This window comes from Poecilia mexicana, unplaced genomic scaffold (genome assembly GCF_051168715.1).
Source record: "Poecilia mexicana isolate PSO_F unplaced genomic scaffold, ASM5116871v1 scaffold_17, whole genome shotgun sequence".
Taxonomy (NCBI): domain Eukaryota; kingdom Metazoa; phylum Chordata; class Actinopteri; order Cyprinodontiformes; family Poeciliidae; genus Poecilia; species Poecilia mexicana.
Genome location: NW_028263386.1, coordinates 5,312,906 through 5,340,232, shown reverse-complemented (window position 1 = coordinate 5,340,232; position 27,327 = coordinate 5,312,906). Strand labels below are relative to the sequence as shown.

At 37.8% G+C, this 27,327-nt stretch overlaps 1 protein-coding gene across 1 annotated transcript in view; it reads right to left on the bottom strand.

Moving 5' to 3' along the window:
- The window catches only part of LOC106929533 (contactin-associated protein-like 4), a 99,943-nt gene that overhangs the window by 58,469 nt on the left and 14,147 nt on the right, over nt 1–27,327 (bottom strand). The window contains exons 2-3 of the mRNA XM_015006550.2: nt 12,526–12,636; nt 2,178–2,371 (exon numbers count right to left, since the gene is read on the bottom strand). Of these exons, the coding sequence (XP_014862036.2) occupies nt 2,178–2,371; nt 12,526–12,636 (305 nt within the window). The remainder of the gene's footprint in view (nt 1–2,177; nt 2,372–12,525; nt 12,637–27,327) is intronic.

Genomic DNA, 27,327 nt, shown 5'->3' with positions numbered 1-27,327 from the left:
AGTCAGATTAATTGCGATGAATCGATTACTGAAGTAATCATCAAATTATTTAATAATCATTAACTGGTTAAGATTTTTTTAAGATATTGTTTATTTTTATGCAAAAAAATTTCCTATTTAAAAAAGGAACTGAATTATTTGTTTATTTGCATCTTTTAATGTATTTCTAATACTATATAAAAAACGATTAAACAATGAAATGAAAAATCTGCAGGACTGATATTTCATCAGATCACTCGATTAATAATTAGAATAACTGATATTATTCTAAGGAATAATACCAATTACAGATGTAAAGATGTGCAAGAACAGCTCCAAAACTCAGAATACCCTGGAGGATGATGATTCCTGTTTGTTTATGCATGCCTGGGTAGTTTCCACCGAGCCATTCCACTTGATTTATTGTGCATATGAACTTCTCTCTGTGTCTGCATTTGGGTCCTCAAATCACGTCCATATAACAATAGGAACATTTGCATGTAATTAAGCTTAGTAAGGATTAGTACGGAGCGCAACCTGAACTTGAGGAACAGAAAAAGAATTTGAATTGCTATTGGAAAAGCTTTAATAAGCTCTTTGTACATCAGCAGCATCCTGTCACTGGACTGACCTTTTAAGAAATTAAAAGGCCAAAGGGATACAACGCTGCTAATACACGTTTTGACTTAAAACCAACTAATAAGATCTAAAAGATCCATTCTATAATGATAACAACCAGTGCAAATAAGCGAAGATGTCACAAAAACATGGGCTGGCTTAACTATTACAGTCATCAAGTCTGGATTAAATAGTTATTTTTAAAGGAACTAGTTTTGACCATTGAGATTATCTGAATGCCAAAATAATTTGAACATTCAAAAGTGACTCCAAAAGATAATTTCTGAACATTTCCAAATGGCCAAGTTCACCACAAAGAAAAGAGGGAAAGTCATAAAGCTTTAAAGTACGTCTCCTTCACTGTTCTTTGACTTTAAGAAAGCTTTTAGACATTAATGCCTTTAAATACCACAGCATAGCAAAGGCCTTTCAGACTGTGGTGTAGAGATGCACTGATTGCAGGTTTCTGGTAGATCAATAATTTTTAAAACAGCCTAACCTGCTGATTCAGATTTTGGCCGACACAAAACTTTTTCTTGTCTGAAAAGTCACTAAATATAGCAATAAAGTCACCAAGTTGGCAACAGGTGGGAGACTATTGTTATGTGATGGATAAGAGTGATTTCTCATGTAAATACTTTTTGACAGGAGGATAGATTTAGGCACCAGGAATTGAAAGATTATGCTTGTGAAGTGCAAGATCCAACTAGGACAATAAAAGTGCAAGACCAAGAATTGACCCTTGCGGGACTCCACTTGTTACAGAAACAGGAAAAGGACGTCACAGTCAAGGGACTACAATATCATTTAGCCATGTATTAGATATTTTAAAATAGTTTAAAAAGCAAGATGCACACTGGACAGGTTGCCAGATCAGTGCATGGCAACACACAACAACACACATATTCACATCAATTTAGAGACCAAACTATTAACTAAACAGTTGTGCTTTTTCACAAGAGGAACAACACAAAAAGTCCATGCACAGACCCTAGGCTGGGATTTGAACGTACAACCTTCTTGTTGCAAGGCAACACTGCTACCAACTGCTCCACTGTGCAGCCCTGGTTTTAATAAGCATGTTGATGATAAATAGCTATACTCGTATATGTAACAGCTTGTCTATTAACTGCGTATGGAGCATCATCTTTTTTCAGTTCATGTCTTATCTGTTTACCTCTGAGTCTGTTTCTCTTCATTCTGTCTTCACAAAATCAAAAGGGAAAATGTGAAGCTGTGATCTGATACTTTGGCAAAATCGTCTCTTGAACTTAAGACGCGGCTAAGCCCTCGACAAAAATGACAGAGAGCAACAAGCAAGACGTAAAAAAGGAACAAATTGTCCCACTTGACTGCGTCTGAGTTTGTGGTGTTCAGCCAAATGTTTTGTCAGCAGAGCTCCAACACCCGCTGACACATTGCAAATGAAAAGATAAACTCCTGATGACTGAGTTTATCTTCATGCATAGCACAGCACATGCCAGAAAGGAAATGGAGTCTATACGAATGCAAACCTATGAAAATAAAATCATGTCTGATGATTACATTCATAGTTTTTAATTAATAAAAAATAAACCAACCCCTATGCTGTCCTCCTGTCTGTACTGCTTCCAGTTGTGTCCCGTGTCGCTGAACATCAGTTGGTAAGACGTCAGCCAATCAGAGCTGCCGTAGCGGCCCTGAGTGGCGACAGCTGTGATCTTGGTTCGCTCACCCAAGTCGACCTCCAGCCACTGATACCTGTCCGAACTAAGAGGAGACCAGCCTCCAGCGCCTGCAGAGAGGGGGAGAAAATAGCAAGAGACGTGTGATTTATTAGGTTTATCTGCGCAGGAGGACATGAAATATGTTCGTGTAAAAACTAAAATAATAAATCATCTGGCTCAACCTCTCAGCTAAATTCAAACTCCTACCCTACAACCAGAACGATGAAAATCGATAAAAACTTCAGCGAAGACCTTAAAATTAATTTTGTGTCTACAACAACCAATAAGTTGTGCTTTAAAACCACAACACCAACTGGAATTTGTTCCATTTTGGTCACTGCAGGTATGCTAACACGCTAAGTATGTGACTAGTTAGCATGTTAGCAGGAGGAAAAAACAGTATAACATTGTACAAAAGTTGAAAGAAAATATGTTTTTAGATTTTTTTTTCATTTGAGTAAAACTTCTGGTGTCATGCTAACATACTAGTTAGCATACCCTTAGTTAACACAAAATATGTTTGCGTAAAAAATAATAAAATAATAAATCATGAAACTCAGCCTCTCAGCTAAGTTCAAACTCCTACATTGCGACCAAAACAATGAAAATTGATAAAAAGGTCAGTGATAAAAATTTGTTAAATGTCTGTAACAAGTAATAAGTAGCGCTTTAAAAGACAACACCAACTGGAATTTGTTCCTTTTGATTGCTGCAGTTATGCTAACAGGCTAATTATGTGACTAGTTAGCAAGTTAGCAGGACACCACAACTAAAATAAAACAAAGACCATATTAAAAAACCCCACAGTACTGGTGTGACATTTTATGAGAGATGAAAGAAAGTCATACTATTTTAGGTTCTTGTTTTATTTGATTAAATCTGCTGATGTCATGCTAACATGCTGGTTAGCATATTCCTAGTTATCCATCCATTGGTTTGACTCCCAACCTTGTGATCTTTTCTCTCTTCCCCATTTTATTTCTGCCCATTTCCTTACTAATTACAAGCAGCAAAGCAAAAGAAAGTAAAACACAACAGAAAGGTAAATATCTTTAGTTTTATTGAACATAGTTTCTTTCATGCTGATGTGATTATTAGCATATCACTAACTGTTGACTTGTTCCCTTGTTTATATTTTTTACAAGAAACAAAAGTTTTAACCCACTGATAATTTTTTTTTCAGTGGTTCTAATTCTCTTCTCAGAGAAAGCTTGGAGAACTATTAATCAAAACCAATTTTAAAAATTAAAAGAAACAAAACAATGTATAACTTAAGCCATTTGTATAAACATCTACATGAAAAATGTAATTTTTAAGAACGTATGTCAACGTATTTTTCTTGCTGAGTGTCAAGAAATCTTTTGTTTTGCTGTTTTGTGAACTCAAATAATAAATTAGTTCTTCATTCAGTACCATATAAAAGTAATTAACATTTTAAAGCAGCACAGATGTCTGAATTTTCCCTCCCTTGTCTAATAATTTTTTAAAAAGTATTTTTTTAGATAAATTTGTTTCCAATCCTCTTCAGTCTGGAAGGAGTGAACAAGAACAATCAGGTTGTATGAAGATTAATAGCTAAGCAAAACATTTTGTTAACTTATAAACTGAGTTGAAATGTACAAGAAGCATCAAGTTAAAGGTACTGATGCAGATCAATTTCACCAACGAACTGACAGTGACCTGAAAACCTCACAGCTTGCAGCAGCTAGGTGATTTAATTTCTCATGAAAATCAATGAGGAGCATTGATTAGTTTTACAGTACCTCCTAACGTGAGTATCCTTCCTCATGTTGAATGTCATCAATAAAGAAGCTGTGCTGCGATTCATGCTGACTGCTTCCATGCTGGATTTCCCAGGATGAGAAGTTTTCCCACACAAATACAAACCGAGATAAGAGTGTGAATTATTGAGACGTGAGAAACAGATTTGCAGGAGTTTTGAAAAAAAAATTCTCCCAGCAAGCTGCTGAAAAAGCAGCAATAAAACCAGATAAGCATGAATAAAACAGGATGCAGGCTGGTTCAGTTCAAGTTAGCTGAGCGTGTTTGCTGCAGGACAGTAAAATGTAAAAAATAAAAACTGTTGGTTTGTTGTCATTTGTTATTATTATTTATTAGAAGATTATTATTGCTGCTTTATTAACATTATTATCATTAGTTTTTTTCTGTCATTTTATTATTGCTATTGTATTTGTTGTCATATAACACACATTATGAAAATTTACAGGGTGCACTTTGGCAAGGAGTTGTTATTTATAACTGCTATAATTATAATTATAATTATAATTATTATTATCATGGGTCAGTAGATTTAGAGTTAGTTTGCAATAATTATGTTTATGTAATCTCATTTATTTGTTTGTTCTTTAGGATAGTATATTACACAGGCATATCAATACCATAGCATGGTTTTAATTACAAGTTTCTGATAATTACTGAGTGATATATCTTATTAAATTGAAATAGGATTAAATAAGTGTTCACTTCTTAGCTTCATTGTCTTTTTCAAACGGAAAAGCTAATTATTTTGTTCTTGGTTTATGTATTCACGTTTTCTCTTATCCTAATGATTACTTGTTTTCTTGTTTTTAAAAACCTGTTGGAAATAAATAAATCTAAATGCAAAATGTGTGCGCGTGCGTGGAAAATATTTATTCGGGCCAAAACGACGACACACAGAGCTTAAACACCAGATGGACGGATTCTGCAGACCAGAAACCCACTGAGCCCACACACACACACACACGGACACGGACACACACGCAGGCTCATAAAACGAGCGGCAGAAAGCTGTACAGAGCACAAACACACTCAGAGGGACTTCTTTTGCTTTTTGCACCTTGGAGCCAGTTCTCTCACAACCTGCTGCTCTTTACCTGAAAGAACATGATAAAAAAAAAAAATCCCTAAAAAAGTGATAAAATGGATGAAAAACTATATGTATATATTTTCTTTTATTTGTATTTAAACAATATTTGGCAACTTGGTAGGAATATCTAGACCAACATAGACCAACATGAGTCCACATTTATGTACCCAGATGGCCACAAACCAACTGCTGCGCCTGAAATTATCTTTAACTCTTCTGAGGACTGGAGGCAATCTGCTGGCTATGAACCTGTTTTAGTGACAACCTGTTTTTAGATCATTTAATACATCATCTCAAGTGGTTTTCAAGTTTGTTTTTGATATATCACTCATAAGAAACATCCTAAGCTCTAAACAGCCAAAGATTATATATTTTAAATAGATTTTTATGATCTGCACGATCTCGATAAATAAGGTGTGTCCCGCCACACCCCCAGTACTGAATCTTTAAACTCATCTGTCTGAAGAGAAAGCGCTCATTGTAAGGAAGCCTGACTTGCAAACCTAATGAAAAAAGAAATATATTGTGAAAATATATTTTGTCTTAGAATAACAATATTACCTCTTTGGTTGTACACTGAAGATCTATATTGTATCTGGTTTCTATCTCTGGAAGGGGAAACTTCCAGAGATAGAAACCATAGACATAATTTTTTTCTTTTTAAAGGTGATCTATTATCTATCATAATTTACATTTGTATTTCCATTTGGGTCTCTACTGCATCTAAAAACAGCACAAATGCTTAAAAAAACTCCACCCAGCTCTTTATTTGGCAATAAGTTATTGTTTTTGTGTGTCTGGAAAATGAGCCATTTCAAAAACCTTCCAAATGTAACACCACCAGTCAGCAGGCACTGCCTGTTACCTAGCAACCCAGTGAAGTTCCACCCATTACCTAGAAACCCAAACTGAACTCCAACACGTTTGGTCAGCTGGTTTTACTGCTGTCTGTGCTGTACAATGGCTGCTGGAAAAGACAAGTGCTTTGTTGCTGACTTGCCATCCAGAAACCACTTGCCGGTTGTGCAAAAGTCTCTACTAATGCTTTTCAAAGCTGTAAAGTTGTAGCTCTGTGGCTCTGTGGGTAGAGTAGTCGTCTTGCGATCGGAAGGTTGTAGGTTCAATTCCAGCTTCCTCCTGCCATGTGTTGACGTGCCCCTGGGCAAGGCACTTAACCTCAAATTGCCTACCAATCTGTGTACTGGTGTATAAATGTGGTGCGAATGGGTGAATGTGACTCCAGTGTAAAGTTCTTTGAGTGGTCAAAATGATTGGATAAAGTGCTATATAAGTTCAGTCCATTTACCATCTGTTTGTGCAGTTAGTGTAACTGTTGAGTTAAGGGGGGTGTGGCCAGGAGCAGTTTATTGGGATTTAAAGGGACAAGACACCCTGAAACACCTCAAAACAGACATACAGTAACTGACCAGAGTAAAACTGTATATCTAAGAATAATTTTGTGCAAAAAAAATCATAATTAACATGTTTTGCACTGTTAACCTAGCTGTTCAAGAAAGCATAACAGGTCTTTAACAGACAGGACACAGTGAGTAACGTATACTGGTTGTTTTTGTTTATCTGTTACTAAATCTGTATTTGCTGATGTGTTTGCTGATGCAGGGACTCTCAGCTTGTGTGTCATGTAAAGCTGAAGGCAGCAACAGGTTGAACTACTGATGTTTCTGCCAGTGAGACGTAGCTGTGATCGCTGTGTGACAGGCAGAGAACAAAAAGCAGTGAAAATGAATCAGCGTCGGTCAGGTAGCCGATCTCTAAAGAGCTAAAGGCCAGCGCTAATAACCACTTGACTAAAAGACGTGTTCGGTGGCAGCAGAGAAGAAAAGGGCAGACACTCTGACCTTTCCACATGGCGATTAGACTGTAGAGGAAAGGAGAAGGAGATTAAAGAAAAACAACTTGGGGAATGAGAGGCGTATAGAGACTCTATGTCCTCTACGTCAGAATAACTGCGACTAATCTAATGGAGGTGAACCTCCGGTGGACGGTCTGAACACTTCAAGTCACGGCTGTCGCTTTAAATCAGAGAGATATCTTTGGCTCCTTTCTCCCATGTGTCTGTCAAGGTGGCAGATGCAACCACCCACAGCTGAAAGTGAAGATTAATGGAGGTCAGGACTGTGACATCACTACTCTGAGGGCCGAACTGCAGCCTGAAAAATCCTGCCACCTCAAACTCAATCGTTTCAATTCACCGGATAATTCAGTATTAAGAGTATCAAACCGGTTCAGACCGATTTTTTTCTTCAGGATGTTTCACTGACAGCCTGTGAGAAGAATGTTAATCTTTAAACTGGTTTTAGGATTTAAAACTACATTCTGCATTATTGTAGTGTAGAGCATTGAGCTACAATGTTGCTATGGCAACGTCAAGAGAGCTGGTGATACGTGAAATTTGGAAAGTCCATCCATCCATCCATCCATCCATCCATTGTTTCATCATCCATCCATCCATCCATCCATCCATCCATCCATCCATCCATCCATCCATTGTTTCATCATCCATCCATCCATCCATCCATCCATCCATCCATCCATTGTTTCATCATCCATCCATCCATCCATCCATCCATCCATCCATCCATCCATCCATCCATCCATCCATCCATCGTTTCATCATCCATCCATCCATCCATCCATCCATCCATCCATTGTTTCATCATCCATCCATCCATCCATCCATCCATCCATCCATCCATTGTTTCATCATCCATCCATCCATCCATTGTTTCATCATCCATCCATCCATCCATCCATCCATCCATCCATCCATCCATCCATCCATCCATCGTTTCATCATCCATCCATCCCTCCATCCATCCATCCATCCACCCGTCCATCCATCCGTCCGTCCATCCATCATTTCATCATCCATCCATCCATCCATCCATCCATCCATCCATCCATCATCCGTCCGTCCGTTCATCCATCCATCCATCCATCCATCGTCCGTCCGTCCGTCCGTTCGTCCATCCATCCATCCATCCATCCATCCATCCATCCATTGTTTCATCATCCATCCATCCATCCATCCATCCATCCATCCATCCATCCATCCATTGTTTCATCATCCATCCATCCATCCATCCATCCATCCATCCATCCATCCATCCATCCATCCATCGTTTCATCATCCATCCATCCCTCCATCCATCCATCCATCCATCCATCCACCCATCCATCCATCCGTCCGTCCATCCATCATTTCATCATCCATCCATCCATCCATCCATCCATCCATCCATCCATCCATCCATCCATCCATCCATCATCCGTCCGTCCGTTCATCCATCCATCCATCCATCCGTCCATCCATCTGTCATCCATCCATCCATAATTACTCCACCAAATAACAAAAAGTCCCCATGACACAAAACTAAATAAATATTTTACTAAATATTTTTTTAACGTTGAGGTTATTTTGTCATAGTTTTATTTATTTATTTTGTGGTTTATTTCTTAATTAATTTCATAATGGTGTTTTATTTTGTATACATTAATGACAGCATTTATTTTATTTTGAATTAAACAGCTATCAATTCAGTAACTATGATAAACTGCAAACATTAGATGAACTGAAACTATTTATTCTGCTTCTTGTTATTGTAAACATGTGAAATAGATGCAGATATGTTTTACAGATATGAAATGTTAATCATGCTGCACAATGAGCCGTCGTGGAGGTCAGAAAGGATAACTGAATATGAACGTCAACAACCGATTCGTCGGCTGTTCTTACACAGCCCCAATACACAGGCTTCAATTAAACTTTAATTCAGCCTTCAAATCTCTGAGGGAAAAAAGATTACTCTGGCGCAGCAATTCTTTTCAAGTCATATTTCGGCATAATTGTAGCAGAGTCACTGATAACTGTCAGCTTTGCCTACAGAAGAAAGAAAATGTTTAAACATGAAGAGTGCTATTAACATTTGGCAAGAGGACGGCGCCGGCTAAATTAGTTCCTGCTAAAGAAAATGAAACTTAGCGTAGAAGGAGCAGAAGATTGACACATACACTTTGGGCCCAACAAAAGGAGAAGGAGAGGCGAATTAGGGGGATAAAAATAAAAAAATAAAAACAGGAGGTGAGGTAAAGCTGTGCGATCATGTTTTACGGGTCCAAAGCAGTTTGGTTTAAAAGGGAAAATCATTTAGAGATATCATGTTCAGGTATCAAGCGTGGATTACATAACACAGAGTTTGTACACTTTTCTCACAGTAAATTCAAACACTTTTCAAGCATTTTCAAAGTAAGTTTTCAAACTTTTCCAGCACCACACTGTAAAAAACTGAAAAGAAAACAATGTCTCTAATTTACGGTAAAATACCAGTAGCTGTGGTTGTCTTTATTTTTTTTTACAGTGCACACTTTGGAGTTAAAAGCAATATAAATGAATTAAGAAAACAGCTTTAATTCACTATTATGTGATAACATTTATTACTGTTATTAATAACAGGTATATAACTGTATTCTACATATAAGAGACAGAATAAACTAAAATATAACAATATGTCTTGAAATGTCTAACAAACACGCCTTGTGTGATCCAAGAACAAAACATTATTCAAGCATTAGTTTGCACTTTATTACAAAACTGTTTGAAGATCAAGAACTTTCAGGGACTTTATGTAGACATCAAGCACTTTCCAAACCTTGAAAACACCTGATTGAAACTCAAGCATTTTCAAGGATTTCAACACCCGCACTAACACTGATAACAAAACTCTTCTCATGTTTGTAGCCTTAGTGAACTCAGAGGGCATTCCTCAGAGAACAACTGGTGAAATCTGAGCTTTGACAGAAACAGCAGCAGCAGCAGGAGGAGGAAATGGAAATAAGAAGAGAGAAATCCATCTATTCATCAGCTTCCTCAACAAACAGCAGGGTTTGCTCCCTGGGATCCTGCATCAGTAACTTCTTTATCTGCTGACTTCAAATCAGAAGAGCCAGATTCAGATCCAGCTAGACGTCCTGGAGATTCTCCGTCTGTCGGATTTTACAGCTTACAGACACATTTCAGGTACAATTCACATGTTTTCCATGTGAATTGAAAACATGTGAATGTTCCAGGTATTACCTGATTTGGGTAAGAACAACCTCTAAAGATTACTGTTTTATACTCTGCTGTTTGTTGTAATTCTTAAAATTTTGAAGAACTTTGTATTTTCTGTAAAATGACTGAGAAAATGTAATTGAAATAAAAATTAAGTGGGTAAAAATAAACCCTTAAATAATCTAAAAATGTAAAGATAGATAAATACACAGATCTATAGACAGACATATATACAGATGGACAGACAGACAGACGCCATTGATGATGTCAGCTCCATGTGGCTGGCAAAGAGCAATCCAATCCGTGGCCTTCGATCAGATCTTATTGGAATTGGTTGAATGGATCTAAACTGTAATGTAATTGTACATCTATTGTGCTTGAGATGACATTTGCTGTCAATTAAAGCTGAACTGAATTGAATTGAACTGAACTTTAGCGACCCAGTCAGTGGATGTATGAATCTTTTCAGATATAGAGCATTTTTGACCAGTCTTGGTTAATCAAAGAAGAGAAAATGTCAGCTTCATTATAGAAGAAGGCTTTAAAGCAGCAAGTGTCAAGAAAGGGCAACTATAAAAATGAGGTTTTCAGGCTAAGAAAGTACAGGAAGGACTGCTGTGACCTCATTTAATGTACTGCTAACAGAAGCACCGGAGATTTAAACTGAAATTGAATGTTATTTAAGGCTCAGTGAAATGAAAAAGTATTCAAAGTTAAATGGTTCAAAGATATCAGGTTGATGCTTTCTGCCACTTAGAGGCCAGACTTTTAAAAAAGCTTGAAATGGTGTCAGTCTTCTTCGTGTTCACCAGGTTTCTGTGTCCCATGCGGTGGGAATGGTTCCGATCCAGGATAAACCTGTCTTTCCTTCCCAGCTGGCTCTGGATTTTGATGTCAGGATGAAGCAGTGACACAACAATCTTTATTTTGTCAAAGCCGCATTCCCGCTCCCAGTCGGGATTTCATGCTGGACGGGCAAATACTATCCACATTTATCCTCCGTATATAAGCCTTCAGTACAGACAGCAGTAATACAGTGTTGGGTTTTCTTTCATGTTATTTTAAAAGTCACCTTTCAACTTTTATAAACTCAAGAAGAATCTCCTTGATTATGATTAATTGGAGAGGTTTTCTTATGATCCTCTGGTGTTATTTTTATCTTTTGATCATTTCTCTGTTGTTTTATATCTTGACATATTTAACGATTTATTTTGTTAGAATTGTATTTATTTCAGGGTGTCTTTCCCCTTTTATTCTCTTGTTTGCTTATTTTTTCACCTCACCATCCCAACTGTTAATTATTTCTTCATTTGCACCAACCTGCTCTTTCACACATAGCCGGATATCTGAGAAACCAATACATGTTTATGTGTTTTGGGTTTTCGTCCACATGAAAACTCTGTATAATATCACTAAAAAAGACTATTTATTAAAACCAAAATTTAGGGTCCTGCGTACTAGTCTGCGACAAATAATGTGCCAATATATCCACATGCTTTCTTTGACATTATTCCCAATCAACCCTAACTCTTTGAGGCCATTTTCACGTATATTAGGTTTAATGATGCAATTCTAAAAGATCAAAAAACTTTAAATATTAATAAATATTTAACACTGTAATATTCACTACATATCCACAATAAATGAACAAAACAACCAAAACAACAAAATAAATGAATTATAGAGCACCAGACTGAAAATTTTGTTATACAGTGTTTGGTAGAAAGAGATAGAAACTCAAGAAAACAATTATGGAAGTACAAATGATTGAGCACATTTTAATTTATCATGCAATTAATTGATTTATTGCTTGCTGCGATAGGCTTAGTAAAAGCTTTTCTGAAACAAATCCCTTGTGCACAATATTAATATTTATCCAGTGTTGTGGAGAAACTGGTTTTCATAAAGTTCTCCACTGGCCATTACGACCTGCCACTGATCTCTGCTGGGATTTTTATGTGAGTTTTTTGTTGGTTTTAATAAACTCTCATGATGTTCATTAACAGCTCCAGTCTACATTTTGGTCCAACCACAAACCCAAACTTCATGACAGGTTTCCATTTAGAAAGAGCAGACCGACAGATCGGTTCTAATACCTCCACAGTGTTGTCTCTATTAGTTACATGTTCTCCACTTCCACACATTTCCTCTCAGAAACACAACAATGCGTCAGGCTCTAGTACTCAAAGCAATTACAGTGCTTTCAGCTTTCAGCCCACTTAGAAACACACACCAGACAAACACAGGCAGACATGCATCATCAAGCGACTGCTGGTGCTCACCGTCTCTCCGGTTGAGCTTGGCGAAACCCGGTGCATGGCTGCTGGACAGCTGGGAGGAGCTCCTGAAGGATGACGGCGGTAGATTGGAAACCAGAGCGCTGTCACACACCTCTGCAAAACAAGAAGGATGAAGCAGAGACTGTTACAAAAATAACTGCAGGTGTTTCTGATGTAATCCTTATACAGAAAGCTTGTTTAAAGTTTTCACGGATTCCATACAGGTGTTGTCAAAAGATAGTTCCTTTGTTCATTAAACAAGGAGTTTTGCAGAGGAATTTTCAAACTGGTTAAATCATGCTTGAAGTTGAAGAGTAGAAATCATGAAAAACTTTTTTCCAGACATCAACACTTCAAAATACCTTCTAACTAGAAAGTTTTTTTTAAAAATTGTTCTTTAAATATCAATACAAGTTCTTTCCTGGAGGAAACAACAGAGCTGCCTGTGTTACTTCAGGTGTAAACATAAACCAACGTTCCAACAACGGATTAAAGTTAGCGACGAATGAGTTAATCTAAAGTTGACTGATCTTATAAATCGAGTAGCGATTAATTGATAAGTGGAGATCTTCTTAAAAGTCTGAGCTTAGCCAAATGAGCGCTATCAAGAGGAAACTTAAAGTGTTAGCTGAGTGTTTATATTTCAAAACAGAACTGCATAAAGTGCATTCTGCATCCCACACCGGACTTTGTTTGGACCGTTTCTCTTTCCTGTTCTGTTATTGCCCCACCATTATTATTTCTGTATTAGCTGGCTCTGCTTAAAGATAACCAGTGTCATCCTCTGCTGGATGGAGGCCAGACTACAACACTACAATAAGGTCTAAGCAAAGGTTATTAGTTAACTGAACTGACATAAGTTAATCTAATAAACCATTAATCATCAATTAATTGTTTGCATCCCATTTCACTGTAATCCTGGCCAGATTGGGACTAATTTCAATATAATAAACCATAGATTCATAGTTAATCTTAAGTAATTTAACTGCTTGCATCCCTAGATCTAACATCACTGCACTGGTTGAATCAGCACTGTAATATGCATCCCTGCCATTCAAACCTCCATCTGATAATCTGATAAAGAGGGATTCTTTGGTATTCTGAGGGCGCTTTGATTGCATTTTTCCGGCCAATTTTTAAAAACCCTGACCTGCCGATTCTGATTTCGGTCAATACCAATCTTCTGAATAATTAACACGGTCAGGTGTTGTTGCCAAAGTCCCCAATAGCACAGAAAAAAGTCACTACATGCATTTTTGAATAAAAAAAGTAGCTAAAAACAGCAACAAACTTGCTTAGTTAGCAACAATGAGGTGACTATCGTGAACCGTATATGCAGATGTGACTTGGTGGCAAAAAATCAGGGGAAAGTGTCTGATTTTCAGACTTTTCCAGAGTTGGATAAGATCAGTTGACCGCCAACCACCAAAAATTGAGGAAATCTGTGCTCCTGTTTGACATACTGAAGCCAGCCATGAGTTAAAATCTCTCCAGCACTCCTGGGTCAGCCTCCTCAGGCTTCCTCTTAATGGGAAATGTCTAAGACAGGCATCCTTATCAAATGCCTGAACTTCCCCAGAGCTTCCCCTGAATAGCAAAACTCCCTACACCCAAAGGTGAGTTCAAATGCATCAACATTTCCATCCAAGTCAGAAATCAATGACATTTTCAGCTTCCAGAAGCCCTTTTCAACAACCCAGAAACTGAGTTTTGGTTAATGCCAGCTAAGTGAAAACAATCCCTGTTGTTTCTCTTAGCAGGAATATAAACAGTCCCATTGTTCAAAGTCATGAAAGTGGAGACGTCGCAAAATGTGACACAGCTGGAGATGGATTACGGTCTTTCTCCCAGCCGAGGAGAAAGACAGTTAAGTTGTTAAACGCAGCATGATGGGAGCTCACTGGTGCTGAGAAGTCAGACACGTTTATCTCCAAACCATCAGCTTTTTAAATGAAAATAGTTTTATTCAAATTGGTTTAGGTTTAGTCTGTTTCTCAAGCTTTACTCCCTGAAGATAAGAGAACATAAAGGGGGAAAAGAGAGAGGATTTTCAGGAGAGTCCAGTTATAAAAACATAAAGGAATATATGGAAAACCAGGACTGCCAAAGTTGGAAGTAAATGTTGAAATACAGAAATGGCTAAATACAAAAATCACTTTGCTAACAAATGCAATAAACATTGACTCATTAAATCTTTCTGAATATAAAACTTAAAATATAAGCATGTTATTCCTTCACTCTTGTATTTGTTTTGATAATGAATTATTGCATTCACTGTTTTCTTTTCAAAGGAGAAAATGCATCATTAAATGATAAAAAACAGTAAAAATAAAGGCTAGATTTAAAAATATGGAGAATGACACTGATGTAAATTATAACAGTTTATAATTAAATTAGATGCTGCACATTTTAAAAATAAAAAAAATTGCCAAACTTATTTTCGCCATCTTGTTTCACTTACTGCCACAGAACATGTTTCATTGAGTCGTTTAAACATTTTTCTAGATTTTGTCAGCAGAAAAGATCTGTTCTGTTGGATCATACTTTGTCTGTTTTCATGTTTAATTGGATCAAAGATAGAGTGTGTGAAAGGCGACCTTCAGCACCATGAATATTTGTTTTTGCTCTCTCGTTGCTAACCTTAAGCTACGTTCAAAAGAACAATGCCTCCCACTGCTGATACAACAGCTAATTACCATGATTCACCCTGCAGAGCGATTTGGGTTCACAACTCTGACAACAAAGCTTCAGGGTTTGATAACTCTGTCAACATCAAGGCACTTACAAGCATTAAGACATCTTTTTGATAATCCCTGCTGCCTGATAATTTGGAAAACTAAAGCATAATATCACACCAGCTTAAGAAACTGTTTTAAGACTTTACAACAGCCAGAAGTTGTTTCCAGATTTCCTTAAGCCTCAAAGCATCAAATATGTGCACTCAGATTTGAAAGGACCAAAATTAACATGATATCAAAGCAGCACAATTTACTTAAGGGTTTATGTTGTAAAACAGAGCAGGACTTCCACATTTCCAGTCAAAACTCCATAGTTTTCCGTTTGATTTATTTAATTAGATCACCAGTCATGACTTACATCAGTCAAAATGTACAGATCGGAAAAATCTGTGCACCATTGTCCTGAACTGACTGTAGATGCTTGAAATCAGTGTTTGTGACCAGCAACACAGAAATTGCTGGTCACAAAGTAGGAAATCAAATGCTCTGTTTGGATTGGAAAATCCAGAATAAGATCCTTAGGTTTGCCTTTAAACACACAAGTTTTTCTCCTGAGCTGGGAATGATCGCTTCTTAGGCAAGTGTTATTAAAAAAACTTACAATTCAGGGAGCTGAATACAGGTGAGTACTTTTCATTAGGAGGTTCTGTTAAGTCGAGGACAACTTTGTGGCGTTAAGTTAAAGCAGATGCAAGCCTCACCTTTTAATCTACCCTGCAAAAACACAAAATCTAGCTAAAATAATCTGCCAGTTGAATTAGTACTTCACCAGTATTAAGGAATTTTCACTTTAAGCAAACTCTTAGATCTTGTAAGTTAGTTTTGTCTTATTTCAAAACTAATAACATACTTACACTGGAAACCAGATCAAAAATACACAGTAAGATTTTGTGTTTTTGCAGTGTATGTGGGTTTAACTGCACTATAGTAATGCATCTGTCAAAATGTTGTCACCACACTCAAACTCTCCAAGTCCATTTGGAAACGTTTCATTTTACCATAAAACATCACTCCAAACTGGTGCCACATGTACAAATGTTGATAGAGCTGAAGAGAAGTGTTCTCTGTCATTTGGCTCAGACATGGAGAAAAAAAAGTCCCTGCAGCAATAGTTGAAGGAAAATATTTGCAGAATGCAGATTCCTACAAAATGGTTAAACCTAAAGTCTCCAGTTTCCAGAATGTGTAACCACATATTTCCTTATGGTTAAACTGACAATAAACTGTCAAAATACTAGGTTGAAGATTATTTTCACTCAACTATGTGGTCCTCAATGCTCCTTTTTATAGTTTCTATCCCTGGAGCTATTGACCTGACAGATACTTGTTAAAGCAGGCGGTGGGGAGCTCTTATTGTGAAAAGCAGGTGAATTACAGTGACCTAAAGAGGAAAAATAAGAGGTTGGCTCTCCAGCCAGGAGAGCTGTAATCCCTGAGGAGATAACATGGGGTAAGCCTTGACGAGGAAACTCAGAGAGAGAGAGAGAGAGAGAGGGGGCAGTGGAGTTAAAAAGCACAGAGATGTTTTTTTCTTTTGGCATTTAGGAGCTGATGGCCCTGACGGTGTGACCAGTGGAGCACAAACACAGACAGCTCAGAGGAAAATGGAGGTAAATGTTGAATACCTGCTGGCCTCTGCAGCCAACCAACCTCAACACCGACCCTGGCGATGCTGTATCAAGAGCGTCCCTGAATATTAAGCCTTGCGACTCAAACAAAAACAGGTTCTTTGAGCTGTTCATGTGATGTTGAGGAGAATAACGCGTCCTCCGTGGCATTTACAACCTGCATCTCCAGCTAAAACCATAGTTACACAACACGATTTGCTGCCATTGATAAGTCAACTCATCATTTATAAACTCAAGTTGTGCTTATGTAGTAATAAAACTTTTAGATGATCTGACAAAAAGGAAAAATGGAAGAGGGTAAATACTGCTTGCACTTGCACACTACTTGATTTGGGATATTTAAGTTACATTAAAATTTAAGTGGTTTGTGTGAACTTTTGCAGGGTTTTTTTTACTTTTTAGTAAGAAAACAAAAAAAATGTTCTCAGTTTTGAAAAATGACTGAAAAAATATTATTTTTCTTACAGAAATAAAAAAAAATTCTGCCAGTAAAACAAGAAGTTATTCAGCAGCCAAACAGAGTTGCAGTGACATTTGATTGATGGGGAATATTTTTTCTGTACATTCAAATTTCCGCCTGGACATCCATCACTCAGCCTCTTGACATTTCGTCGGCTGGCACAATGTCAAGTTTATCTTTTTGCTGAGGTGACAAATGGTAAGTTCGACTGCATTAAGGAGTCCAGAAGAAGATTTGAAACAATATTTGGAGAGAAGAAGTCAAGTCCATTTAATTCGACCTGAAAAGCAGGCTACCCTTACAGATAAGGAGGAAGATCTGGCCTTATTCATGAGCTTTTCCCACATTTTCTCACTGAATAACAAAGTGTCCACAGAGTCCGTGACAGATTGGGAAGCCCTGAATACTGATGAGCGTCATCCATCACCCAGCAAACAGCAGAGAACATGAAGTCATGCATTTGGGAACCTGTAAGCCCCACAAACACAGATTTCTGAGCTTCTCCGTATGAACGTTGGCCGGCTTATTTATCGGCTCAGAGCTCATCATGGTAAACAATAATGAGACCCAGAAATGGCTGTTTTCTCTCTGGGGCCAATAAGATTTCTTCAAGCAGAAAACATCCAAGTGCGTTTAACTAATCTGGACAAATTTAAATCCAGTTTGACCTGCGAGGGTCCAAGTCTCCTCCTTACTGGGATAATAGACAAAAAGCCAATTAAACTACATTATTATAAAACACTGCAGGTCTCATAAGATTCAAATTAAACAAAAGAACGATGTATAGTTTTAAAAATCTGTTAAGTTTAGCAGGTGCTAAAGCATCCCTGCATGACTGAAAGGGAGATTAAAGGATTTCTCAAACAAGCATGAAAGAATCAAAGCAACTCTCCAGGTATGTGTTTGATGAGGGAATATCATTACAACATGACATAAAGCTCAAAAAAGAGGGTTTCACATAATGATCCCCCTTTAAAGAGTATCTCTGGTAAAGCTGAAAGCATAATGGCGACATATTATGGTCTGTACATGAACAAAAAGAAACTCTGGGGTCTTTTTAATCACCAGGACTCTGTACTGCCTCTCTCTATCAGTCTGGATAGAGATACATGATAGATACATCTGGACTGATAGAGAGAGGCATGTGGACTGCCTTTAATAAATTAAAGGCAGTCCATTACTATTAATAAATTAATAATTTATTAAATTGTTAATTTAATAAATTATTAATTAATTTATTAATTATTTAATAAATTAATAATTTATTAATTATTTAATAAATTAATAATTTATTAATTATTTAATAAATTAATAATTTATTAATTATTTAATAAATTAATAATTTATTAATTATTTAATAAATTAAATAAATGCATTGAATAAATGTATTTAAATTTATTCAATTTAAAATTAAAATTTCTTTTTCAGGGCTCTTTGAAAAACCTGTTCCCCTCCTCGCCTGTGGTGGTGCTATACCAAGAACTACAGAAGGAAACGACACAAAAACCTCAGAAGAAGACACAGAGCGTAACTTCTTCACAAAATGTAAACAAAAATGGAGTAGCATCAAATTTTAGCAGATGTAGGGTTTCTCCTTTTTTCTTTGGCTGAAGACCATGAGCCATTTTTATTGTGTGAGTCTATCCCACTAGTGACAGACTCACATGTTTGTTTTGGTTGTATTTACCCAGAATGCCTTGCAGTGTAGTCCTTTTCCCGCTTTTGGAATGGTTTCTTATCTTCTTGGCGTTCAAATTATGCATTTGAGTTTCCTTCAACTGAACAGAGACCGAGGTTTGTAGGCAGACCAGAGTTTGCTTTTTTGGAGTTTGGTCATGCGTTCACACCTTTACAAACGAACCGAACTTTCTCCACAATCTAACTAGAGTGAACTAAGCAGGGTTGGTATAAATGTAGCCTTACTATTGTCAATAATATTTAGCTGTACTTTAACATTTCCAGTCATCATTTAACACTTTTTAACATAAGAATATTGTGGTAGACTGTGCTGTAGCGGCTCAATCAATGAGTTTAGCTAGTTTTCTGGGGGAAACCCAGTTACCAATACTCTCATCTGAGCTGTAGATCTCTGCAGCTCTTCCAGTCACTAGACGGCGCTTTGCTACTTATTTGAAGGCATTGGTTATTTACCGTACCACAGTTCTTACAATGTAGAAACCAAAAAGTGGGAACGTCCTCTGAAGTGAAAATAAAAAGGCTTTTTCACCTCCAAAGCCCTCTGTCTGTTGTTTCAGATGATTCCGTTCTCTTACACACACTCAGATTTAAAAACATTGTTCAGTGTTTGCTGCTGCTCCGAGGCACTCGCTCGGTTGTGAAACCTCAATACTTCAGCCCTGACCTTCTCCTCCTCTCTGACAGTCTTTTCCTCAGGAGAGCTGACACCACTGGCCAGATAACAGTCTGCCTGTCTGACAGCTACTAAACTGAGTGGCTCAGCACTTTGTCTTTCAGACTCACAGTAACAAAAAGAACTGTTCGGCTCTGCATCCTTAAGTCAAACACACTGCTAAATCACCCTGATTTCTTCTTCTGGCAGTCAATAACAAGCCCATTGTGCTCATCAGCATCTGCAGATACGAGAATGTTCAGTAATCCACCCATTCACCAATATGTCACTGCCCCTGGAAGCAGAAATAAAATCCTCCTTCTTATTGAAAATAATCACACTGATCAGCAGCGTGGGCGTCTGTGTGGGAGACAGACATCAGCTAAATGATATGATCAAAACAACAACAAGCCGCGTTTCTGTGGTTATCTTAAATCACTTCATCCTTAAACTGCCAGGCGTGACTGACGGAGGAGCGGAGAAGCCGGGAGACACGACAAAACGCTCGCTTTCACTGCAGAGACGCAAAACAATCCAAGAACCGTGGAGCCAGAAATATGCAGATGTGGAGGGAACGCTGTGCGCTGCAGCATCCATACCAATGAACCCACCAGGAGTTATGAACGATAAAATATCTGCTAATTCACAAGCTCCAGGAAGTAAATGCTGCTAACATAGTTGACATAAATTTCTCTTAATGGAGGGCAGCAGGCCAACAAGGTTCAGTGGGAAAAAGAAAACTGTTTTCTTTTTCCTTATTCATGTGAAAATACAGGCACACATCACCCAAGCACCTCTGCAAATGTAATTTATTTCGGAAAGGAAACACGAAATTGGATGCTGGGGATTCATAAAATGGAAAACTCTGCATTGCAGCAGCAGAAAAGCTTATACTACAAACTATTTTTATGCAAATGAGCTCTAGGGGCAGCATGGCGTGTTTGTAAAGGGTCTGCAGCCATCAATGTAATGCTTATGTTGCAATGTGAGACCAGATCCTGTGCTGTTTTGTATCTGAGCTGCATCATTTACGAAGTGCAGATTCAGCATTTTATCTTTTTTTTTTGTTCTTGGTTTTAACTTACTGTAAACATCTGTGAACTAATTAAACAGCAACGCTTCAAAGATTTTTAATTTAAAGGGGATATTCCAAATAAAGTGAAACAGTATTTTAATGCAGAGACAAGGATGCGATGGAAATAAAACCTGATGCTATTCCCAAGGTTTTAAATATTGACATTTTGTATAAAATTTCAACAAAGTGTTCATCTGCCTGTTAATCTGAAGGAAACAAAAAAAAAGTGAAAAGAGCAGGACAAGATGATCTGTTTGCTGCCTGCAGGACTTCTAAGTTACATGTCCTTCCCTCACACAAAACCAAGGTTTCCTTTTTGGAAACATTTCCATAATCTGTTTTACCTTTAAAAAAGTCTTTGGTTTGCAATAATAATTTTTTTTAATTATTATTTTTTAAACCTTAGATGGATGGATGGAGGATGGATGGATGGATGGATGGGTGGATGGATGGATGGGTGGATGGATGGATGGAAAGATGGTTGGATGGATGGATGGATAGATGGATGGATGGAAAGATGGATGGATGGATGTATGGATGGACAAACATTGATGGATAAATGGATGGATGGACGGACGGACAACGATGGATGGATGGACAATGATGGATGGACAACAATTGATTGATGGATGGATAAATGGATGGATGGACGGACAAACATTGTTGGGATTGATGGATGGATGGATGGAGAAACATTGATGGGATGGATGGAATGATGAATGGCTGGATGGGTGGATGATAGATGGATGGATGGACAAACATTGTTGGGATTGATGGAAGGATGAATGGACACAGCTGGATGGCTGTCGGAGCTGAGTGAATCTTCATCGGCGCAGACAGAGCATCTGCATGGTGCAGCATGAGATAAAGCAACATCTTCACTGAGCCACTCCTGCTAACTCCATAACATTCATATGAGTGCTGCCTATCTGCATTCTGCAGGGCTTCTTCATCACGACACGAATCGCTTTGACGTATAAAAAAATCCTCCACCATCTGGTCTTAGCTGGGGATCAAACGATGTACGAGATGTGATGTAAAAGCAAACCTGGAGGGTTTCGTACTTGAAGCTGCATTACTCATTAGACGTGTTGCAGTGTGGGAGGGATAGTAGGTTAATTGGCAACTCTAACTTGCACAGCAGAGATTTTCCATAGTACAACACTCGTCGTGATTCCTTTTATGCATATTCCTCAACATTTGTATAATGAGCCCATTTTGCTAATTAGTTTGCAAAGTCATGCATAAAGATCCAGCAGACTGTTTCATCAGCCGTCTGAACTGCTCTAAGTTATTTCATTTCTTTTTTCAAACCTTCAGTTTGTGCGTGTTTGATAGGGAAACCGTAAACCTCGTTGTAGGAGTTATTATAGCGATTGCATCTGCAGCGTCAATATATGTAAGAGAACGTCACGTTTGGTCAATTACTTATGTGAAACACAGATTTCTGACATGCTTGATTTTATTTCTCTCCTTTTTTGTAATGCTTGAATTTTACCTCTGTAGTTTTAATTTGTTTTCAGTCTTTAATGTAATTCTGTTTCCAGTTAAGCACTTTGAATTTACCAACTTGCCTTGCCTAACAGGATTAACCTAAATCCTAACTTAAAATATTAATAATTGTTTCAGAAATGTTCTCCTCATCTTCTTCACTTGTTAATATTTAGATGCAGATAATCTGTTTGGGTGGACAGAAGCATCTTTGTTTGCTTTAAAGGAACTTTTTTTTATATAAAGATGCTAAAAACGATGCTTAATGAGCTGCAGCTTGACGCAAAGCAATCCTGACAACATGATGGTGGCTTGTTGGAAGTGAATTTGGACTTAGAGTTGAAATTAGCACATTAAATGTAAAACCTTTGACCCAGATTATGCATTTTATTCTGCAGGAAAGGACCCTGTCACTGCAATAATGTCCTTGAAATTTGGTACGACAGCATGTGCATTAATGTTGAAAATATCGTCACGGTTAAGTGAGCAGCAAAGAACAATTAGCCAGACAAAGTTAGTCCAACTTTCTTCCTTCAGTGAATTTGAACAGGGTGAAGCTAAAAGTTTACTTCTTGAGGAACTTTGGCTAAAACATATTTACAGACAAAGATATTTTTTATCTTCAATGTATATAGTTTGTACAGTTTGGCTTAATTACTGCTTTAAATTTGTTTTATTTTTTTTTTACCAAATTGTCTTTTGTAGAGTCAAGTTAACGATTAATCGATTACTAAATTTGTTGGCAATTATTCCAATAATCAATTCATCACAATTAATCATTTCAGCTCTAAACACCTTAATGAAGTTCAAGCATTTTCAAGGATTTCAAGCACTACAAGCCTATTTTTGGATTTATCAGGAGCAACACACATCCATTAACAGGAGCTGTTTGGAGACTTGGGAAATGGCCTGCATGGAAACTCTTGTTAAGATAAGGAGCAGTTTGTAGATCAGTCTGCTCCACAGAGACCAGAAGCCCCAACAGCACTGAGACTCTTATAAAAAATAGCTGTGCAGAAGAAAAATGGGATGTTGTGACTGACTGAGGGTGTGCATGATTCACAGTTTGTGCCCTCGTGTTTGTGTGCACGGCTTCCAGACCTCTGCTGAACCACAACGACAGCCGCCGCGGCATCAGCTGAATTCATCTGCAGCCGTCCTCCCTCAGGAAACATTAAAAGATAAGTGCTCCTTAAAAAAACTTCTCTGCAGATAATTTGATGCTCTCCGCCTTCCTCCGCCTCTCCAACAATCCCAGCTCAGCTCGCCTGGAGGCTGAAGTAAAATCCGCGGATTTCTTTGATTCACAGAGGAATACTTGGGATTTTCAAAAACTAATGGTGACGAGAACCGAAGCAGAACTTATGGCCTAACATGTCAGCCTTCGCAGGAAGCAATAATTGGGTAGGATATAGGGTTAAAATCCTGTCTCTGTTCAGGAAACCTCTAAGAAAAAGAGGAGATGTGCTGTCATAGCATGCCGGTTAAATTCTCTTTTATAGATTTTCTGTCAGAAGGACAGGGTGAGTATGAGTCTCCTAGAAAAACGCAGGTTAACTGCTGGATTTATCCAGAAGAAGAAAACGGACGTTTATAAAATTGTTAAAAGTGAGTCACAGATTTTGTGTTTGGATATGGTCTCCTTTGTGGTCCCAACGTACATTCTTTGTTCAGGTGATTGATCTGGGATTCCTCTGTCCAAACAGATCCAGGAGAGGAACCCAGACATCTCTGTAAACAACTCTTTAGATCTTATTACAGATGATGCTAGAAGGAACATGTAGTCCTTTCAGAGAGTTATGGGTCTGATAAGTTAACAGTTGGATGTGCCTGGAAAGCACTGAGCCAAACTATTGACCCTTTGCAACTACGTCACTTAATTATTCTAGGCGCCATGATGGACGTCTGAAATGAGGGACGGGAGTATTGAACAGAGCAACTGAAATTGTTTTCCCAAGTTGTTTTTGCCATTCATGGTTTCTACTTGTTCGAGTCGAGCTAATTTGTCTGTGAACATAAAGGTTTGAAATAGCTAGCTTAGAAACCGACCCAAACCTCTTCCCTTCTGATACCAATTTTGCCTTTCACACCACCAAATCATGTGGTGTGAATCCACACCACATGATTTATATCACTGTCATAAACGTCGTTTCCCCTTACATCGAAGCAGCCTTAAAAACATGGAAAAAAAACGAGATGCTAACCAGTTTATTTTATATATGCTATTCTACATGACGTTGTGGCCTTGTCTCCATGGTTACTAATGGTTAGACGCATACCTTCTCCATAATGCAATACTTGATGTCTCTCTAATTATAGTTACTTATATGAACCTTAATCTTCTTACCTTGTAAAAGTGTTAACTGCAAATTCGCTATTACACTGAGGGCTGCCAGTCGTTATGATTAATGGCTGCTATCGCCGCGTATTAAACGGAAAACAAGAATACAAGTTTGGTGTCTATCCTTGTCTGTTGGTGCAGCTGACCACACAGCACATTATGACCATTTCTAACGTGAAATCAACTAAATAGAAGCGATATTAGGCTACCAGGTATCTGTGTTTGACAGGCTTCACAGGAGCGCATTGGTCGTTTTGACGTCCATCATGGCGGCGCGAGCCGAGTTCTGAAGAGCGTGACGTCACATGAAAAGGGTCGATAGGCAAACAAACCAGCTAGGGCTGGATGATATGGCTGAAGACGTATATAAGTGTTTCATATTAGTTGATATCAATAATTATTGATTTTGTTTGTTTATATAAAACACTGCCAAACTGGTGACGTGACCTTTTGTGATAACTTCTTTTGGTGCGGTGCTTTCTCCTTGTAAAAATCTGAATTTTTCTCAGTAGCAGTGAAAATAAATTGTCAGTCTGTTAGATGGCAGTCGATTTGACAGGGATGATTTTAATTGTATGTAATAAGGGAGAAAGCTCAGTAAGGACGACCTGTTCTTCCTCATTTTGTCTACAAACTTTTAATTAACAGTCCGGTGGATTTGTCTCTTCAGATTTCTATCAAAGAAATTAGATCCCTTCTAGCTGCTCTCATCTAGCATTTTTTCTATCTTTCTTGAACAAATTTAAGCTTTTTGAATTTTTTTTAATTAACTGACACTTTTAAGTAAATCTTGTCTGCTAAATCCTTCTTATTACCCTTCTTATTATTTGATTTTTCTGTCTAAGTTGTGTTTTTCCCCAAGAACTTTGATACTAAAACTGCTTTTCATCAAAGTTAATATAAAATTACAGATTTTTATTTTGTAAAATATGCTTTAACAAGAATTGATCTAAAGCAATACACATTTTAAGAACATTTTACATCCGGTTGAACCATAAGCTGATAAACGGGAGTCTTTGCACCAAAGTTTCACTCCAGTTCCTCTCCAGGACAATCCTGCTGATGGTGTTGCTGGAGGTTATGGGGCAGAGGATTGGAGATGGCATCGCTCCAGACCAGTATTACACGCATTTGTTCTCTGCCTCGCTAAAATTTAATCTCCTGCTGGGACTCAAAGTGTTTTATCTTCAAGTTGATAATAAGGTTCCATACAGGAATTCAATTTTTTGCTGTTTGGTTGCAGGGGGGGAGAATTTATCACGCTGTTGCAATATAACTGATCGGGGCCTGGACCTCCTGCAGCTAAATGGCGTTGTCCACGAGGATAATCGTTTTTGGAATATGGTGGGAAAAAGTACAGCAAGTTATGAAATTAGGGACAATAAAATATTCCAGCAGCTGCCACGGAAAATTTCAGATGGTAAAAAAAATCTCCAGCTCAATAAAACCAGGACGGAAATATTATGCTTTTTTTTCCTCATTGAATTTCACAAAGCATTACGATTGCACTGGATTCATGCAGATGTGAACACACTCATCAAGCTCATCATATCTGAGCAATTTGCACTTATTTTGAATCATATCTAACTCAAGGCGGTCTAAGCAGCTGTTAATTTATCTGAATTTTGCTTATTAATCCCAGCAAGAATTAAGATGGGAAATATACAAATTATGCAGTTAGCAGCAACCACATTACAAATCTAGGCTTTACAGTTTATTTGATTAGAGAAATCAATTACAGCAATATCAGCAAAAGGATCAATTCTACCTTTTGTGGTTAAAAAAAGATAGATTTCAGAAAAACAGTGCGTTCATAACACAGTTTTTCTTCACACACTCAGCGTGACGTAACCAGCGCTAGACATTCAGAGACAATATGCTTCTAATTTACTAGAACATATAAATAGAGGGGGAGATTTTCCCCAAACTGCAAACATAAAATCTATGATTGATTGAGATTTTGTAGCTGCAGATCTTCCTTCATATGTGGTTTCTGCTTGAAAGTCACTAGATTTCCACTGTTGATCCGGAGCTTTTGTATATGTGAATACACTCAAGTGAACCCTGGTGTGGACCAAAACCACTTCTTGAGGTGATCTCTGTCCACTTCCAAACGAACTCTGGTCCGGTTTGCCTCTGGTGTGAATATAGACTGGCACCAGGAAACGTATGTCTTTTTATACTTCACGTTGCTGACAGTACTGCTGCATGTAGTGATTATACTGAAAACATACCTGATCTGCCTTTTTCTGCTTTCTGCAGCTTACAGAACACATTTGCTGACACCATTACAAAATTAGATTTATAACATTGCGAAACCTGCATTAAATGACTTTGTCATGACATTTAAAATAGTATTGTAGTTGTAACAGCAATGTGCGCAGCAGAAAGGCAGCAAGCAGGTCGGTCTCACCTCTGTCATTTCTGACTAAAGGGAGCAATGATGGTCACCCGCGTGACTCTGCTTACAAATTATAGCCCACTAGCAAAAAATAACAATTAAGCAAACAGCTTGAAACAAAAAAACAAATAAGCCAACAATCATTTCTGGTGTGAATACACCCTGAGACTGATGTGCAAACTCTGGTTTACACATTTGCCCTCTGTTACTTTCTGGATCAGTGAATTTGAGTCGTTTTGATAAACTTGTCAAGTAACATTTTATTTGAAAGGGTGCTTAAGACTTACAGGAGACTGTCAAACATCACAGAACACCTGTCAT